Genomic DNA, 19,558 nt, shown 5'->3' on the forward strand with positions numbered 1-19,558 from the left:
GTCAGGTGGCCAGGGGTGCAGGGACAATCAGGGCAGACGCTACCAGCAGCTGTCCCTACAGGGTCAACCTGGTCCACACCCCAGAGGCTAAAGCAGGGAAGTGTGGGAGCAGCAGTGCTGCAGCCAAGCCCTTTGGGGACACATGAGCTGGCTTCTTGGGGTTTCTTCTCTCCTGGTCCTGACCTCACTGAGAAGGCCTGATGGGATGGGCCCCAGAACCCGTCCCTGTGAGACACTAGCCAGCATGGGTGGGCTTGGTGATGGAGGACAGCGTGGGTGTCCAGCTGGCCAGCGAGGCCTCCTGCTCACCGAGCTCGCCAGACCAGGTGCTGCCCACCCACCACCCCCTCAGGCAGTGACTGAGTGCACGTGGGAGGCCCACAGTTTCAGTGTTCTCTGTCCCATGTTGTACTTTCTAGTCTTCGCCAGCTTCTCAGGAGGCATCAGAGCAGCCCTCCAACCCATCTTCACTGTGTGGTGGCCGCCAGAGCACCCTTCCGCAGGAGGCACCCACTGCTTCCCAGGGCCTGCTCAGACTCTTCCAGAGAAACACACCCGTGGAGGACCTGGGGGCCAAGGGGGTAAGCGCAGAGCGTGGGCTCTATCACCTTGCCAGAACTAGTCTGTGGCTCTCTACCTATGGGCCTGCCTCCTGAGGGTGGTGCTGTGCTCAGCCAACTGGGGTTGGTGGCACTTTTCCTGTGAGCCTTTGGAGATCTGAGATGGCCATTCAGTACGCTAGGTGGAGGAGGAGGAGAGAGGGGTCCTGACACCCGGGTCGCACCCACAGGCCCCGTTTGCTCCCCCAGGCCAAGGAGAAGATGAAGGAAGAGTCATGGCACATCCACTTCTTTGAGTACGGGCGCGGAGTATGCATGTACCGCACGGCTAAGACACGGGAGCTGGTGTTGAAGGGCATCCCCGAGGGCCTCCGCGGCGAGCTGTGGCTCCTGTTCTCTGGTGAGTTTCTCACCTCCGCCCTGTGGCCCACGGCCTCCTGAGTTGGCCAGGCTGGAACTGCCAGCCCTTCACAGGGCGGAAATGGGTCTCTGCGCTGTGAGGGGCTCATGCTGACCCACGCCAGGAGGGGCGTTCTTGGGGCCAGACACCAAAGGTGGCACTGTCACCAAGGGTGGGACTGTCATAGGTATGGCGCCTTTCCACCCACAGCGGAAGGTGAGCACTCCGCCCCCCCCTCCCCCCGCCCACCTTCCCCAAGGCCTCCTTTCTTGGGACAGGCTCTGACAACTTTCACACCCTTGGCCACCCAGACGGATTCAGGAGAGGGCAAGTTGGCCATTGGAACTTGGGTGGGGTCACCCCTCCAAGGAGCAGTCACAAAGGAACCTTTGCCTCATACTTCATAACTGCTCCCAAAGTTCCACTTCTCCTCTGTGGTACATTGATGCCTCCACCCTGCCCTGTCATTTCCCCCAAAGTCTCAGGAGGGGAGGAGGAGAGAGACAAGCTGCCAGCTGTGTCTCCACAGGGGCCTGGAATGAGATGGTGACTCACCCTGGCTACTATGCTGAGTTGGTGGAGAAGTCCACAGGGAAGTACAGCCTGGCCACGGAAGAGATTGAGCGAGACCTCCACCGCTCTATGCCCGAGCATCCTGCCTTCCAGAACGAGCTGGGGATCGCTGCCCTCCGGCGGGTGCTGACCGCCTATGCTTTCCGAAACCCCACCATTGGCTACTGCCAGGTAAGGGGGCTTAGCAGGGGTGCAGAGACAGCATTGCTCACCAGAGGCTCATAGGAACAGTTCCCCATGGCCCTGAGCCTCAGTGATGGCCTCACACACCTTCGACTGTGCCCTGTTCCTCCTGGAAAAACCTAACCACAGAAAAAGATGTAATTAAAAACAATATTAATTGCTCACTTCATTCCTATTCTTTATATCAAGTTGTCTTCTGTGTGCTTCTAGTCTGGGTCGTAGAGGCATTTGATTATTTTGTGTGTGTGTTAAAATACACATAACATGAAATTTAGCATCTTCACCATTTTTGAGTGTACGATTCAGTGGCATTAAGTATATCCTTGTGCAGCCATCACCACCATCCATCTCTAGAACTCTTCATCTTGTAAAACTGATACTGTCCCCATTGAGCAGTAACTCCCCTAGTCATCCCTGGAAACCATCTGTCTATCTCTCTGAACTTGACCACTCTAGGAACCTCATGTAAGTGAAATCTCACAGTATTTGGTTGTTTTTTTGTGTGTAATTGGCTTATTTCATTAGCATATGTTCTCAAGGTTCAATCATGTTGTAGTATGTGTCAGAATTTCCTTCCTTTTTAAAGCTGAGTATTCGACGGTGTGTATAGACCACATTTTGTGTATCCATTCACCCACAGATGGACACTCAGGTTGCTTCCACCTTTTGGCTATTGTGAATATGCTGCTGTGAACCTGGGTGCACAATATCTGTTCCAGTCCCTACTTTCAGTTCTTTTGTGCTTAACCCAGAAGTGGAAGTGCTGATCGTATAGCAATTTTATATTTGATTTTTTTGAGGAATTGCCATAGCATTTCCACAGTGACTGTTATACTTTACATCCCCATCAGCAATCCACATGGCTTCCAATTTTTCTACATCCTCACCAACACTTGTTATTTTCTGTGTTTTTGATAGTAGTCAAGCTAATGGTGTGAGGTATTATCTCATTGCAGTTTTGATTTGCATTTCTGGTGGCATCTGATTGTAAATCGAGTGGGCATTTTCCTGGCCAAGTCAGGTAGCTTTTTTTTCCCTAGATGACTCTGGATTTCAGAAAAACAAGCCAACTCCCCAAAAATCACTATCTGTAGGGCCAGTGTTTGACATGACATCTTAAAGCCAGTATGCTGACTTTAAATCATTTTTAAGATAATCTGTCACCACTGAAGCATTGAGCTTGGTCCCAGTCTTGCCATAGCCTCCCTGCAGCTGTGTGGCCCTAGCACACAGCTTGCTCACATATCCACCTATACCATGTCACACCTCTGATGCCAGAAGGAGTGCCACATGCTCATGTCCACCTTCTCAGTTTTCCAAGTACCCGCTGGCCCAATTTAACCCATTTCCCATTTGCCCCGAGAATACTCTCCAGCAGCTTTTGCAGCTGCAGCATTTACCCCAAGATAACTCACAGCAGTCCTAACCTTACCCCCAAAGTTTACCACAAAATATCTCGCTTTTATTATTATTTTCACATCAATCTAGTTTATCAATAGCCTTTGAAAACATAATTTTATTTATAGCATTCTGTTTTTAGTAGCGGTATTTCTATTTGCAAAATATAGTAATTCTTGATCGCTGAAAATGTCAAATCCTAGAAAATGTAGGATTCCTACACGTGATGTTAAATTAACACTGGCAGAAAGCTGCACTTTTTTTCCAAAACAGGAAAAGAGTTAAGGGACTTGGCTGACCATTTCTGTCCGACTGATTTCCTACAAATAACTTTTTGGTGAATTGCACGGAGCTGGGTGGAAGAGACGGCTTTCCTTAGTGTCAGGCTCCAGAGTCTTCCCTCACCATCTCTGTGCCTGCAGGCCATGAACATCGTCACCTCGGTGCTCCTGCTCTATGGCAGTGAGGAGGAGGCCTTTTGGCTGCTGGTGGCCCTCTGCGAGCGCATGCTGCCCGATTACTACAATAACAGGGTGGTGGGTAAGTGCCCCACAGGTCCCATATGTGAGCCCTCAGAGGCCCCACAGCTGTGCTGCAGGCTGCAGATCCCCGGTCCCCACCGAACGGATCAGGAAGCTGAGAGACCATCACACAGCTGCCATGTGGAGAGCCACATGCAGCCTCGGTCCTCTCACCAAACTGCCCACGGATTCCCTAAGAGTGGGTGGCAGGGAGAGGAGATGTCACACATTTGGTGGTGTTTAAAAGTCAGCTTGGGGCCTAAGTTCTCGTTCATCCAACTCTTCTTAAACATTTTTGTTTTGGAAGATTCCCAGCCTCATAACTAGAGCATGTTGTACACCACATACCTGTTACCCAGCCCTACCTCTCATGACCTCTCAGTGGGGAAACCTGAGCAGGTCTGTGGAGGTGCACTTGCTAATGTATTTCTTTACATGTATAATTATGTCTGTTCTTACAAGGTGTGCTTCCAAGGTGTGTTTGCTTTTTGGGGTCTCCACTCTTGGAATCCTTTAGAATTTTACCTGTTCACGAGCTTCAAGGCAGGACACATGGAAGCCACCAAGGCCACTGTTACTTCTGACACTTCTATGGAGATATTCACGTTTCCCCCCAAAAAAATCCAGAGTGGTGGAAGAAACCATTCCTTTCACACAATGGTTTGGAAGCTGTAGAAAGAAAACTTAGAGGGTTTCTTCTTTACTGTTTTTTCTCCACCTGCCCACCCCTCGACCCCTCCCACCCCCACCATGCACGGGGCTGGCCAGGGCCGGGGCCCACACGAGGGCCCACCGTGCACCCCTTCACGCTCTCCTAGGGGCCCTCGTGGACCAAGGCATCTTCGAAGAACTCACGAGAGACTTCCTGCCCCAGCTCTCCGAGAAGATGCAGGAGCTGGGGGTGGCCACCAGCATCTCACTCTCCTGGTTCCTCACCCTCTTCCTCAGTGTCATGCCCTTTGAGAGCTCTGTGGTCATTGTTGATTGCTTCTTCTACGAGGGCATCAAGGTGGTCCTGCAGGTGGCCTTGGCCATCCTGGATGCCAACATGGAGCAGCTGCTGAGCTGCAGCGACGAGGGCGAGGCCATGACCATCCTGGGCAGGTGACCTAATCGGCCTTTCTCCTCCTGCCAGACAGCCGGCCAGCAGAGCCCACCCCCTCACCAGCCCTGGGCACCCCACAGTCAGCATTCAGCAGCCATGCCCACCAAGTGCCCAGCCAGCGCTAGAGCCAGGGGCAGTCCAGGGGTCAGGATGGAGGCTCTTTTCTGGTGGGAGACAACCAGCCTTGGAGTAGTACTCACCACAGGAGAGGATAAAATGGGCAAGGGGCCTGGGCGTGCTGGACTGGAGGCGGCTAGAAGAGCGAGACCTCCTGGTTATGCCTTCCTGAGCCCAGACTGAGGGGCTCGTGCTGGGCCCGCTGTGACCACTGAAAAAGCCGACATGTGGCTGGTCAGGCCTAAGGCCCAGGGTCAGCCTGGCATCCTCCTCCTTTCTCAGTCCCCATGTCCTGTCCTCAGAGACACTCTCAGGGATCCAGTCCCCTCATTCTCCCATCCCAGCCTCATCCTGGCCTAGACCCTGAGTTCCATACAGTCCTCTGGCCTGCATGCACATATTTGCCCAGCCTAGACACTGCCACTTGCCTGCTGAGCCAACCCAGGTGCTGTGGGAACCTGCAGGGGTCCTGTGCTGGCAGGGCTGTCGCCGCCCTGCCCTGTTCTGTATGAACCTTGTCCACAGTGATGTCAAGACACTCAGTCAGAGACCACTGTGTGACTGATTCTCATGCCTGTCTCTCACACTGGACGCATCAGGCCCCTGCTCAGGAACAGGGACCTGTGGATGTGGGGACCGGCCACCCTCTCCCACCTGAATTTCAGGCCCAGCCTGGAGAGCCTGGGAGGGTGTGTGGGCCCAGCCAGCCCAAGTCGGGCCCTGTTCCGAGGCCGTGTTCCTGGAGAAGCAAGTCCCCGTGGACACTCCCATGGCAGGGCTCCTCTCGTGCCTTGCTCCTGGGACACTCCTTTGGTCCCCTATTCTTCCTGGCCAGGGCAGGGAGTCCCCGCATCCCCAGAGACCCACCAGAGGGAGAGAGCACATCCCTCCAAGTGGGACAAGGCTTTTCCCCTGGTGTGGTAGGGTCTGGACTTTTAAAGGGCCCCGCCCATGGGACCTCCAGAGGACAGCCTGGCTTCTCAGTGTCTGTGCTCAGGCCTCGCTGCCTCTGGGAGGATCCTCGATTTCCCAGGACTCATGTCCCCCAAGCCCTCAGTGGGCTCCCTCGCTGTTTGGGAGGTACATCCACATCACTTAGCTGTGGGGAAAACACCACTGTCACCTGTGGGTAGTCTAGACTCCTATCCTGTAATCCTTACAGGTACCTGGATAATGTGGTCAACAAGCAGAGTGTCTCTCCACCTGTCCCACACCTCCATGCCCTGCTCACCAGTGGAGACAACCCTCCTGCAGAGGTGGACATCTTCGACCTCCTGAAAGTGTCGTATGAGGTCAGAGCTCATTGGGGCTGATTGGCCAGGCTGCTTCATCTGGCCATGTGGATGCGGGTGCAGGCACGGGTGGCAGTGGCAGTCCTCCGTTCTGTGGTTCCACCTGACCTCACCAAGTCACCTCTGGCCGGTAGAAATTCAGCAGCCTGAGGGCCGACGACATTGAACAGATGCGGTTTAAACAGAGGCTGAAAGTGATCCAGTCCCTGGAGGACACAGCCAAGAGGAGCGTGGTACGAGGGCCCCTATTGGCCAGCGGGGGTGGAAGTGGAGTGGTGACCTAAGTGGGCTGCTCCCACCCTGCTATCTTCAGAAACCCCCTCCAGGCCAGGTGGGTGCAGTGCTCTCTAGTGCTGCCTGACGTAGGACCAGCATCAGGGGTGCAGGTGCCAGTTTGGGATAGTGGGATGAAACAGTCCGGTCACTGCGTTCTCATGGGTCAGCCTCTGGGAAGTTTCTCTGACCCCCTAGTGCCTGCAGGCCAAGCATGATCTCTCTCTGTGCTGAGCCGTCAGGCCTGGCTTTGCTCCCGCTCCTGGCTAGTAACCCTTAGCCACCCTCCACCCGCCCAGCCTACTGTTCCTCTGCCATAAGACCCCTCATCTCTGGAGGGAGTATTTACTGAGAAGTTCTAGAACATCTTCCAAAAAGCCAGTGCCAGGGTCTTTCCAAGGACCCAGACGGTAGCCACTAGATGCCTGCCCCTCACCCAGTGTTCTCAGCTGGGCGTTCAGAACAGAAAGTACCCCCAATGCCCACCAGAAAGGAGTGTGGACCGAGTGGCAGATGGGTGACACAAGGGGTAAGCATGTGGACCACACCGTCTTTCCTGGCCCACAAAGGATACCAAGAGAGTGGCCCACATTCTCACCTCTCACCGTCATCCACACAGGGCTTCTCTCAGAAAGTGTCTCGCTTGTACCATGGCGAGAACTTGAGATTCCATCCGTCCCTACATCCATTTTCTTTTCCTTCTAGGTCCGAGCTATACCCGGGGACATTGGTTTCTCAATTGAAGAGCTGGAGGATCTTTACATGGTGTTTAAGGTGACAGCCAAGACCAAGGGCAGCACCAGCACCCCATCCTAGTCCCCCAAATGCATCTATAGTGCAGCAGTCTCGTGCCAGAAGAGAAATAGATCTAAAGACACCCTCAGATGCAGTTACCTCACGTGGTAGAATTTCATCGTTGGAATTTAGGCAAAATACTGTTAAGTGTTAGAAAATCCACTCAAATCAGCTTACACAGAAGGGAGATTGCAGTGGCTCATGTAACTGAGAATCTAGAAATGCACAGCTTCAGGCATGGCTGGATCCAGGTGCTCCAGCATGCTGTCAGGCTTCCCCACCTCAGATGTCCTCTGGACTGCTCTTCCTGCAGAGTGGCAGGACTGCAGCTCCAGGTCATCCTGTCCTCTTAGTAACCCTAGTGGCAAGAAAACTTTTCTTTCCAAGGGGTTTTAACAGAAAGCCCGGGGTTAGTCTTTGGACTGACTCCAGTTGGGGGCTGTGACAACAGGAGAGTGCCGCTGGGCCAGAACTGAGCCATTCACCTACCCTATTGCTTGAGGGTAGGACAGGAGGGGCTTTCCAAGAAAATTTCAGGTGCTATAACAGAAGCAGCAGGAAGGGTGCTGAAGACTGGGCACAATCAGCAAAGCCCACGCCACCTTTCCAGTCTGGTCACTTCCTACCTGCTTCCCCCCAGCTGCCTCTGGTTCAGCCCCCAAAGTGGCACCGTGCTGTGGCTTTAGAATCAGAAGCAGTACTGCCCCACACCTCCCCATTCCTCACTGTGGCCTGTCCCAGTTCTGTCCCACCTCCTGCATCAGTGAATGAGGGCTGGTGGTTCCAACTCAGGAGGTCCTGTGAGAGGCTGTGTCTGGCTCAGTGCTCACTTCCAGGCCTCTGCAGCCCTGGATGGAGGAGGAGGGGACACATGGACCAGCCTGGTGATCCTAATCGCCATCTCACCAGGCTGTGCCCCCTGTAGGCCAAGCACCTGGCAAGTCAGTACTGGGGTCGTGGCCAGCCCACTGCCATGCGTCGAGACCCCAGCCTGCCCTACCTAGAGCAGTACCGCATCGACGCCACCCAGTTCCAGGAACTCTTCGGCAGCCTGACGCCCTGGGCCTGCGGCTCCCACACACCTGTGCTGGCGGGGCGCATGTTTCGGCTCCTGGACAGAAACAAGGACTCACTGATCAACTTCAAGGAGTTCGTGACAGGGATGAGTGAGTGGCTCCAGGGCCCACCGGAGCCCGGGTCCCTTGATAACGGCAGGGTCATTTTCCACTGGAGACAAGTGGGGGTCCAGTGGGGTCCTTCTCTCCCACAGCCCAGGGCTGCCTGGGGAAGGGCAAGCGCAGGAGAGAACAGGAAGCCTGGGCTCACTCCTGGGACCCCTCCCAGAGGGAGTCAGGCTGTCAGGGGTCACCAGGACCCACTGGAAGGAGGGTGTGCCAATGAGGGCCAGCCCTGGGGTTCTTGCCAGTGTGCCTCCTCTCTGGCCTTTCTCCACAGGCGGGATGTACCACGGGGACCTGACAGACAAGTTAAAGGTGCTCTACAAGCTACACCTGCCCCCAGGTGAGTGCCTCCCTCACACTTCCAGTGAGGAGGACTCACTTGTCCAGAGCTGACCTCTAGGCACAGGCCTCTGGGGGGCCGAGCAGAGTGGTTCCAACTCAGGAGGTCTTGTGAGAGGCTGTGTCTGGCTCAGTGCCAATGTGCTAGGGCTGAGAGCAGGGCCGTGACCTGTGACCTGAGAGGGGATATGCAAGAGTGTCTCAGGGAGAGTGACTCTGCCCAGGGGCTAGGATCCCAGGGAACACAGGGCAACGCAACCGAAAAACCATGAGGGGAATGAGTGGATTCAAGTTCGAAATGGAGACCCCTTACTTTCATTAGCTTGTCCTTAAGTTTCTCAAGGGTTCCTGTTTATCCCTGGAGGGTCAGCCTGGGGACTCCTGTCTTATGGCCATGAGCAGGGACCACTCCCCTATAGCTTCTCTAAGGGGTACCTCAGCCTAGTGGGGACGCCTGACAGGTAGCATGGTGGGCCAGTTGGTCCAAAGGCAGGCCAGATCTCGTGGTTGCTAGGTTCCTTCTGTGCGGGCCAACCTAACTGGCTCAGCAAGGGTGGCCACAAGGAGAGCTCTTCAAGCGGGGTTAGCCCCATCTTCACAGGAGGGAACTGTGACTCAGGTGAAAATTCTGATCCCAGGCACTCTGCTCTGGGGTAGAGCTGCTGGTCCCTTCTCTTGGCCACAACGGTGTCAGCAGCTGCCTGGGAGTCAGCCAAGTGATTTTTGGAATGCTAGTGCCACGCTCACCCCAGAGGCTCCTACTTCATTGGCCTGGGGCAGGGCCCAGATAGATATTTTTAAAGATTGCTCTGTAGAGTCAGTTGGAGAGTTGTGCTCTTGACTCGGGCATTCTCATGGCTGGTTTTTTTGCCTCTAATGTGACAAGGAATAGTGGCCTCGGGGACACCTCCAGGGAAGTTGATACCAGCCACCACTGACTGCTGAGGGAGAGGCCAGGGCTGGCAGAGCCCAGTGGGCCAGGACCCTGCAGATGAGGGCACCCAGGGCCATCCCCACCGCTCCTGGGCCACCTTGCCTGCCCTGCTTTGTCTAGGGCTCCAGTGGACCTTGCCGATGCCCTATCACCCCACCACGTGCCATGCACTGCACTCCCTCTGTACAAGAGGGAAAATAGGTCCCCCACAGAACCACATGGCTCCCCCAAGGACTGCTTACTGACAGAGACCGATGTCCAGGATGCATGGAGTGATGTCCCTGTGCACAGCTGGCCCTGCGTGTATGTCGCAGGAACATAAAGCATCCCGAAGGACCCTCTGGGCCACTCGCTGGCCTTCCAGCTGCACTGAATAGATTCTTGCCTGGGACACATGTCACGTTTTCAAAAACCATGAAGCCAAGAAAGTAGCAATAACCAGAATCCAGGTCACCATTACCACTGTGACCACATGCCACACTGGCGGGGCTAGGAGCTGTGGGGCACGCCGTGGGGGAACCAGGCCTTTGTCGTGGGAGGGTGGCCCTGGCGAAGTCGCATTGTTTCCTCCTACCCTCACCCTCCTTCCTCTCTGAGCACAGCCCTGAACCCAGAGGAGGCCGAGTCGGCCCTGGAAGCGGCCCACTATTTCACCGAGGACAGCTCCTCAGAAGGTGAGCGCTGCTAGGATGCCTGCAGCCCTGGGTGGGCTGGGGAGCCAGCCTCACTGGGGTGCTCGCCGGACAGGGTGAGGGCGCTGCCCCTCCCTCCAAGTTGGTCCCTGGGGTGTTCTCACTTGTTTCTCTTGTCTCTGCCTTCCTGGACCCTGGCCTTTGCCCCCACCGCCCTCGCTTCTCCTCCGCTGTCCCTTCCAGCATCTCCTCTGGCCTCAGATCTGGATCTTTTCCTGCCCTGGGAGGCTCAAGGTCAGTCCCTGGGGAGCAGGGGCACCCCCGCCCCCCTGCTGCACTGGGCTCCGTCTAGGCCTTGGCCTCTGTCTTCCTAACAGTCCCCTGCACAGCCAATCCCCTGGAAGCTCTTGGTCCCAGGGGCACCTCCTATGTGGCTAAGTCCTGAGAGGGAACCATGTCGCTTTGGCCTGGGAGAGGTGAGGGGCGACCTCTGTGCTTGTCACGGGGATGTCAATAAGGACACACAGCACAGCAGGTATTGCACAGGCACCAGGCCATCAGCTGCATGCCACATTCATAGGAAAAAAACACAAATGCTACCAGTGCAACAGTGTGAAACAGACATGGACAAATGGAGGTGGAGGAGAGTGCTGGGTGCTTTCCTTGGAAAATGTGTTTCACGTTCCACACAACTTTTTCGCTGGGGAAAATATGTTTGTTGAGTACCTATTAGAAGTCATCTCTGTGCTACATTTAAAGGCCTTTGGGAGCCTCAGTCCAGGGAGATGGGGCATTCTGGTCCTGGGACTTGGCAGTTGAGCTGGTGGTGTGTAATTGTGTAACATACTCACCAAACTGACCGAAACACCACCCTGTAACTTCTCATGGGTTACAGTACACACCAATGATAATACACCCAAAAGAAAAATTTAAAACAGCATGTATCAAAATACCCAAGGCAGTCCTGTTGCAGTGTCAGAGGCTTAATTGAACTTGACTGTGAAGCTTCAGGACCTTGAAATCAGATGTACCTGCTGTACTCGGAGCCTGGGCAAATCATGGGTGCTTTAGGCTTGTCCCAGGCGCTTCTGGGAGAGGCCACGGGCTGAGGGCACAGAGTCCTGTCCTCAGACACCACATAGCCCTCAGGCAGCGGATCTCTATTCCAGGGGAGAAGCCTGAGCCCAGAGAGGTGAGCCCTTCCTCACCACCACACAGCAGTGAGGGACTCTCAGAGCCAGGTTGCTACCATTGGCCACAGGGCCCCCAACCGGCCTAACTGCCTCAGGCAGCAGGTCTGAGAGAGCTGGGCAGCCTGCTTCCCAGCAAGTTCATGGGCACTGTAGGAAGCACAGTGTGTGCCAACTCCAGTAAATACATCCCCCTAAGAAATACAGAGCTGAACTGTATTTAAAAATGCCTCCTCTGCTAGCGTGGCAGTCAGAAGTTGAGTTGGTAATTAGGAAGCCCTCAGTTTGACCTTTTCAGCAAAGACAACAAAGAAGTTCTCAGACAGTTTCTCCATAATGTGCATCGTTGTGCACATAAACACTGTGGTGAGACTTGTATTCCTTTGACAGACAGGGCATGAGGCTCCAGTAGTCATGGGGTCCCATGGAATCAGCAGGACCTGCTGCCTGGGCCAGGTCTGCCTCTGCGGGAGAGTACAGACTAGACCCCTCACAGACCTCAGTGGTTCGAGTCCTAATAGAAGAATGTTCTCTGTGTTCTTTTTCTGGTCATCCAGAAACACTACTGCAGGAAGAGCGAGAGGGAACTGGAAATGAAGACGTCCAAGAAAAAAGAGGAGGTATATATACACACACAGGCCCATTGCTGCTAGTGCTGGTAGAGACCCTGGGGTCCCGGGGTCTGAGCACCCCGTCACTTTGGGAAAGCCCCTACCGAGCAGATGGCAAACGTGGCCTGACTCAGAGGCTGTCCCTGTGGAAAGGGCAGTGCTGTGCAGTGAATGCTGGCCCGTCAGCTGCCAGGGGAGGTACTTCTACCTAAATCTTCCCATAGCTGCGAACAGCCCTGGCTGTCACCACCTCCCTCTGGGTGCCCGGCCAGTTTCTCCCACTCATGCTGTCCTCTCTCCAGTCTCCATATGGTGATTCCATCACCATCTTGGGGAAGATAGGTTGCCCCAACTTTATCAGCTTAGGTCAAACCTACTTTAGCATAACCCAGAGGGGACCTGTGAGTGTTCTGAGGTGTTCTTTCCCTCACCACCTTCCCAAATGCCAGGATATTTTCTAAAAGAGCCCAGGTAACTCCACGCCGGACAGCTCCTTGACCCCTTCATTCCCTGCTACCAGCCCCCTGCCCTCTTTCTCTCATTTGTCAGATGGAGATTAATCTTTTTTCTCCCAACTCACAGAGGAGAGGGAGACCAGCTCTCCCGACTACCGGCACTATCTTCAGATATGGGCCAAGGAGAAAGAGGTACAGAAGGAGACCATCAAGGACCTCCCCAAGATGGACCAGGTAGGTGCCACCAGAGGCTCAGCAGCTGTGGCTGAAAGTGCTGACTGAGCTGGGCCTCCAGCCCCCGGAGGGTGGGGATTCTCCCGCCTGCCTCTAGCCCACTAGTCAGATGGCAGTCGGGGACAGCTCCTGAGAGATAGGAGACCAGTTGCTTCAAGGCCTTGTTCAGGGTGGTGTCTCATGGTGACAACTTGCTTACTATTGATCAAGATCTGTGAACCAGAAAAGCACTAGGGAGGGTTGGCCTCTGATAAGCAGAGACTGACATGCCACCTTTTATAAGCAGATGATGGCGTGGTGCTCCTGCTTCCACCAGGCCCACTATTCGTTTGCTGGGCCTGGGTCTGGAGCCTGGTGTCTTGGCAAGGGTCTCAAGGCCAGGACTGCAGAGACATCTAACCATAGGCAGTTCTTGAGTTGCAGCTTGATCACGTACCTGCTCTGCCCAAGGGGACACCCTGCCTGCTGGGCGCTTTCACCTTAGGCTGGCATGGGACACCCCATAGACTGGGGTTTCACCCCATTCCCAGACCAGGAGGCCTAAACATGTGATTTCAGGGTCTGATGTCAGACCTCCTGTCCCTTCAGCTGCCCCAGGCTGCACTTGCCTTGTCACCACCCTCTAAAGAGCTTTGTCAAGGAAAAATTAAAGTCACTTTGAGTAAAACTATAGAGAGCTCAAAGTGGTTCCAAAGCACAGTGAAGAAAGCCTGTAGTCACCGGCTTTGGAGAGTCATGACGGAGATAGTCTGGCTCTGCTAACAAAATGGACATGAGACAGGCAGAGATTCCAGATCATTCTCAGTGCTGGAAGAAAGGCAGCGGGGAAAGAAAGCCCTTTCAAGGTTGTGCTACATTGCTCACATCATCGTCCCTGTCTGGACATCAGTGTCCCCATCTGTGAAGTGGGCAGGAGAAGCAAGACACAGTGACCTGAGTGCAGCCTGACTCAACCTGACCCTAGCCTCTCCCGGCCCTTTTTCTGTTTTTCCCTTAAAAGGAACAGTTCATTGAGCTGTGCAAGACGCTCTACAATGTGTTCAGTGAGGACCCCCTGGAGCAGGAGCTGTACCATGCCATTGCTGCCGTGGCCAGCCTGCTGCTGCGCATCGGAGAGCTGGGGAAGAGGTTCTCGACGCAGCCCAGCAGGAAGCCCAGGGACAGTGCCCCGAGGGAGGACGGGCAGCCAGCCCCCAGTTCCCTTCAGGACCTGGCCCAGGAGCTCCAGCCACCAGCCGCGGGCGACCCTCAGGCCAAAGCTGGCGGAGACACCCAACTTGGGAAAGCGCCTCAGGAGAGCCAGGTGGTGGGTGAAGGGGGTGGCGGCGAGGGCCAGGGCTCCCCATCCCAGCGTCTGTCTGACGATGAAACCAAAGACGACATGTCCATGTCCTCCTACTCAGTGGTCAGCACGGGCTCCCTGCAGTGTGAGGACCTGGCTGACGACACGGTACTGGTGGGTGGGGAGGCACACAGCCCCACGGCCACTGCCCGCAGGGGGGGCACTGTGGACACCGAGTGGAGCATCTCCTTCGAGCAGATCCTGGCCTCCATCCTGACGGAGTCCGTGCTGGTGAACTTCTTTGAGAAGAGGGTGGACATTGGACTCAAGATTAAGGGCCAAAAGAAGATGGAGAGACAGTTTAGCTCATCCAGTGACCAGGAGCAGTCTGGGGCCTCGGGCTGAAGGCTCTACTCTGGAGCTGACCTCTCCTACCCCCTCCCTGTCATCAATTTTCTCCTTAAGGAGAAATGCCCCTCCTGTTTCCCCAGAAGCAGTGGAAAGTAGGCTGAACAGCCCAGATGGGGCCCAGGCAGAGGCCCTCCCGTCTGCCCTGCTGGCCCTCTGCCCCCACGTCTGAGCTGGGGCCACATGCTCCACCCACAGGCGCTCCTGCAGCTGCCTGCTCAGTTTTTCCTGCCACTGAGCACCAAGTAGCGGGGCCGCTTGCCTTTTGGGCACCAGTGGTAGCTCACCAGAGCTCTTGTCTGAGGGACACTGGGTGCCACACAGGTGTATTCTAAATGCTCTTTCAGCTTATCGTCCTCACCATTGACCTTAAAAGCACATCCCTCAGGTCCTGATATACATCCTTGTATTCATTTCAGTAGGCTAAAAAACCACACTGTGCTTAATGCCTTAATAAATCCCTGAAAGAACTAAGAACACGCTGTGTCCAGAGCCTCAGTGTGGCCCTCGATCCCTGCCTTGGGCTCCAGGCTTCTCCCTCAGGCTACCTTCCAGAGATTCCAGACACTTAGGCTCCCACCGGGGTGGGGGTTCAAGGCCCCCAAGGAAGATGGGGACACAGAAGGTGCTGATGCAAGCTAAGCAGGCCCTGTGCTAACATGTGACAGGGAGCCCCGAGCTCCACAGGCATAGGCAGCCTGGGTCCAGTACAGCGGTGTGTGTTGCGCTGTTGGGTTCAGGAAGCAGCCTATGGGGCCACAGGTGACGGGCTGAGCCCATGAGAACCCTCTTGCTTTGCATCAGGAACTGATCATCAGTGTCCAGTACTTGCCAAACACACACACACACACACACACACTCGTGAGGGCAGGAACCAAACCTGCCGTACTCGGTGATTTTTCCCAGTAGTCGAGCTCTTAGTAAGTTTCCACACACACACAGGCACGCTTGCTTCTTTACTAAGAGAGGTCTCTGTGGCTGTTGCTTTTTTTAAATTCAATAGCTTTATTGAGGCATAACTTAGCATGAAATTTGTTTAACTTAAACAACTCAGTGATTTTTAGTAAATTTATAGAATTGTGCAACCATCACCAGAATGTGATTTTAAAGTATTTTCATCACCCCAGAAAGACCTTTCCTTCCCACGTGCAGCAAATCCCTTTTCCCACCCCCAACTCTAATCTAGTTGCTGTTCTATAGAGTTTATGGCTGGTTTTAAAAATGACAATATGATTTTACCTTGTTCACAACAACTTCTGGGTCACAGTCTCAACAAATGCAGCAAAACAACAACAAGTAAACTGAACAACTGTTTTCTTTAAAAAGTCATTAATCAATGTAATTAATTTCTAGCATTTATATAAACTGACCACATGCTTTGTCAAAGTAATTTCAAAGGATTCATACTAGAAAGACTGTGTTCTTGGCCATAATTAAAGATATACATGAGAAGCCCAAACAATAATTTAAAGTCTTAAATGATTATAATCAATTAGAAAGGTTTCAATAACTTGAAGTTATTGAGATTATTCCAAAGACATTAAACAGAAGAATATAAAAGGAATCTAGACTTTCATATCATGGGGGAGGGGAAATTTCCCCCGCTTTTCCCTTTGTTCTTCTGGCTGGTCTAATAATCAAAGAGATTAACAGGCAAAAAGAACCAAATTTAATTAGAGAATATGGGGCCTCAAGACAAATTGGGCAGTTGAGATTTACATGCCACCTTGAGCTAAGGAGTGGTTAATGGTTTGGGACTTCAAAGGGCAGAAGGCAATTCACATGGAGGAGGACAAGTAAACATTTGGTAAATAAATGTTGGCTGGAACATCTTTAACAATGCAATACAGGGAGGACTTTGAGTGTCCCCCAATCTACCTACAGCAGGTAGGTCCTCCATCTAAAATCTTTAGGCAGTTCCAAGGAAGGGCAAAGGTTTTTCCTGAGTCTTCATTTCCTAACCAGCTTAAAATAACATCCCAAAGAGGCATATTTTGGGGTGGCAAACTCTGCTCCCCTTTAATATAAAAGAATGTATAAAAATATACAGTAGTGCTTTTCACCTATTTACCATTCAGGGATGATATTCAGTGCTTAACAACCAGAATAGTGTTAAAAACTTTCTAAGCCAACAGCTTTTCTAAAAGAAAGGATTTATTGAGCCAAACGCTAGCCAGCAAAGGACCAGGTTCTGGACATGTCTAAACCAGCAGCAGCACAGCCAGATGGAGAGTGACATGTCCAGCCTGCTGTAATTTAATTTAGGACATCTCAGAATTATCACTTGTCAACAGTAACTTTAAATAATATATGGATAATACAAATAAAAATTTAAATATTTTTTTATTCTATAAGTAAACATAATTGCATATTTTAAAACTGCTTACCAGGTGATATACCAAATCAAGTCATTCTTATAATTCTCAAGAAAAAATACATTTATATGAATTTTAAAAGGATTACATGCTTTTTGCAGAAAGAAGGGAAAAATACAGAAAAGTAGAAAAAATTTTTCCTAGTGCTTAAGACTACTGCTCAGTATTTTGGTGTTTATTTTTTTCTATATCTTTCACAAAACTGAATACATACCATATCTGAAACTTTTATTCTCTTTTCATTAAGCATAAAACATTCTTTGCAAATGTCTTCTGCTCTTAGCCACAAAAACTCAAACTACGTGGAAATAAAGACTACCCAAATGAGAACAGGTACTATTTATCCAGATTTATTTAAACAAAAAAAGTCAACCACCATCATTTGCATTTGGCAGAGACTCAATGGCAAGCAGAGGAAAAAGAAAGCTTTAGAGTGGAAATAAGGCTTCAGGTGTGCTTGGTGTGGGCGGCTGAGGCTGGCTAACCAGAAGCAGATGCCTCATGTGATTGATTTGGTGAGCAAAATTAGCTTTCTCCAGTTTGTCCTGAAATAGATACAAAAACAAAAAAACGAAGTCATTGACGAAGTCCTGGCTGCTGTTGAAATTGTGGTTTGGCTTCCGGACTGGTTACTACAGAGGTTGGCATATGTGGTCTGGTCACTGTCCGTTTGTACATTGTCTCTCAAACATAATTTTTTAAAACTAATTTGCTTTTTTATAATATATGCTATTGTGCAAAATTTGGAAAATATAAAAAATGTATAAAATCATCTATAACCCTAACCCCTCCACACCTGGACATAAATAGTGCCTGGTTTTACATAATGGGAATTCTGTACATTTGTAACCCCCTTGCTTTGCAACAATATACCCAACAGCATTTTCACTTTAAATTCACACTTTGTTAAAGACCTGCGTAATGATCCATGCCGAGTTATCGTAAGCAACCATTCTTTGGAACGTTTATTTCCATTTTTTCCTGTTACACTTAAGTGAACACTAGCGCGAAACTAATACATCTGGGCGATGCAGAATATTTTCTTAGAATAGAGGTAATGCCAGATTGCTTTCCATCATAGCTTTCCCTTTTGCCGCTCTGCCAGCCGCATCTAAGAAGGGATCCTCTCACCACATCCTTGTCAGGACTGGCCGTTTTAACTGTCTTTTGACAAGATGGTTTGTATTGTCAGGCACATGTGACTCACAAGGCGTCTTGGAGAAGCAGAGGGAACAGTGCAGGCAGAGGCCGGACCCGCAGCAGCGGCTTGAGGCCCTGCCCTTGCGACTTCAAGCCCCCCAAAGAGCCCACGAGGAAGTGCTGGCTCAGGTGTAGAAGGTAAGTGACCTGGGCTCAGACAGCGAGTCCAGGAGCGGGCAGACGAAAACCCCAAACAACGCCCGAACGGGCAGCAAGCGTAGGCGGAGCCCTGAGGTCCCAAAAAGCCCAGCCAATCGCCTAGACGCACGGGAGGGGACCCAGCATGTGCAGGGGGCAGAGTCGAGGCGGGGCAGAGTCGAGGTGGGCCGGAGCGCAGGGCGCACGCGCATTGGGCCGTGCTGGGGACTAGCGGGGCCAAGGGCCAGTAGGGAGCGGAGCCGGGGCGGGCAGGAGCGCAAGGCGCATGCGCACACGGCGCGGTGCCGCGGAGCCGGAAGGACCCCAGCGCATGCAGGGGGCGGAGCAGAGAGCGGACCGCATGCAGAGGCGCACGCGCTCGTGAATCAGGGACCGAGGATGCCATGGCGCCGCCTCCGCAGATTCGGGTCCTGCGGTGCTGCAGCTGCCGCCTCTTCCAGGCGCACCAGGTGGGGTTGGCGCCGGCCTCCCCTCCTCCTGGCTCCGGAACCAGGCCTCTTCCCCGCGCCTTACCCAGGCTCTGCCCCTAGAACTAGGGCGCCGTCTCGCGCGGTTGCGGGATGTACCTGGGGCCCGGACCAATTATGATGACGGTCCTGAGGACTGCGTTTCCTTGGCGTCGACTTCTCCATAACGCCGCTCTGGGCTTTTTTCGAATTTTGCCTGGTTGTTGTAAGATTCGTAGGAACCATGGATAATAGCTTTTGCGGAGGCGGCCTCGTGAATTCTTCCAAGTTGAGGATAACCTCCTTTATGAAGAGCCTACCCCCAAAAGTGCCTCTTTTTTAAATACAGGGGAGATGAGTTTTTAAACTAAGACACGCCTTGGCGCCCCCTGCTGTCATTCCTTGGCTCTGCCCCTGTTATCCGCATCGGGAGGGATTGGACCCCTGCTCTCCAAGGCGTAAAACCCGCGCCTCCAGTATTTTAAGTAGGATAATTGGTATTTTGAAAACGTATTGCTTTCCTTTCACAACAAGAAAGAATGTCACGTAACCTTTTTTTAACTGGATCGTAGTCTACTGTTTGATATCACCTAACTCTGCTATCAGTGTAGCAGCTTCTGTCCCCTCCTAGTTATCTGCTAATCCGCTGTGCTCTGAAAAAGGGTAGCATCAGACTTCTTTAAAAGTCAGTGAGATGCTGAGTATGCACCTGTAAGCTTGCTGAGAACTTGTGTTATTTTAGGGCCTCAGAAACTTTTTACTTATTCCTTTTTTCGGACTGCGTTCTAGGAATTGAGAATAAATGGAAATTATTTCCATTTTTAAATTGTTACACACACATGATGTAGCACTTACTCTCATGGTTATTTTCAGCTCTGAAAAGTGATTTGAAACC

General features: G+C 52.5%; 2 protein-coding genes and 1 long non-coding RNA gene across 4 annotated transcripts in view; 2 read left to right on the forward strand and 1 right to left on the reverse strand.

Annotated features, from left to right (window-relative positions):
- The window catches only part of TBC1D9B (TBC1 domain family member 9B), a 41,768-nt gene extending 26,808 nt beyond the window's left edge, over positions 1-14,960 (forward strand). Inside the window, exons 10-24 of the mRNA XM_025040613.1 lie at positions 420-581; positions 810-960; positions 1,490-1,704; positions 3,537-3,654; positions 4,454-4,739; positions 6,020-6,149; positions 6,284-6,382; positions 7,128-7,196; positions 8,143-8,383; positions 8,673-8,738; positions 10,274-10,345; positions 10,547-10,597; positions 12,051-12,113; positions 12,687-12,793; positions 13,794-14,960. Coding sequence (XP_024896381.1) covers positions 420-581; positions 810-960; positions 1,490-1,704; positions 3,537-3,654; positions 4,454-4,739; positions 6,020-6,149; positions 6,284-6,382; positions 7,128-7,196; positions 8,143-8,383; positions 8,673-8,738; positions 10,274-10,345; positions 10,547-10,597; positions 12,051-12,113; positions 12,687-12,793; positions 13,794-14,480 — 2,517 coding nt within the window. The 3' untranslated portion in view covers positions 14,481-14,960. The remainder of the gene's footprint in view (positions 1-419; positions 582-809; positions 961-1,489; positions 1,705-3,536; positions 3,655-4,453; positions 4,740-6,019; positions 6,150-6,283; positions 6,383-7,127; positions 7,197-8,142; positions 8,384-8,672; positions 8,739-10,273; positions 10,346-10,546; positions 10,598-12,050; positions 12,114-12,686; positions 12,794-13,793) is intronic.
- A 2,222-nt stretch (positions 14,961-17,182) lies between these two features.
- LOC107196493 lies at positions 17,183-19,537 on the reverse strand. The gene is made up of 2 exons (XR_001517882.2): positions 18,784-19,537; positions 17,183-17,403 (listed from the first exon to the last, which is right to left on the reverse strand). It is a non-coding gene; the product is annotated as an uncharacterized LOC107196493 (long non-coding RNA).
- MRNIP (MRN complex interacting protein) overlaps positions 18,224-19,558 on the forward strand; it is a 14,011-nt gene continuing 12,676 nt past the window's right edge. The window contains exon 1 of one of the 2 annotated variants that reach the window (XM_015598057.2): positions 18,224-18,666. In XM_015598057.2, the coding sequence (XP_015453543.1) occupies positions 18,601-18,666 (66 nt within the window). In that variant the 5' untranslated portion in view covers positions 18,224-18,600. The remainder of the gene's footprint in view (positions 18,667-19,558) is intronic. The other variant, XM_006923360.3, reaches the window with a different exon arrangement.

Source organism: Pteropus alecto, unplaced genomic scaffold (assembly GCF_000325575.1).
Source record: "Pteropus alecto unplaced genomic scaffold, ASM32557v1 scaffold78, whole genome shotgun sequence".
Classification (NCBI taxonomy): Eukaryota; Metazoa; Chordata; class Mammalia; order Chiroptera; family Pteropodidae; genus Pteropus; species Pteropus alecto.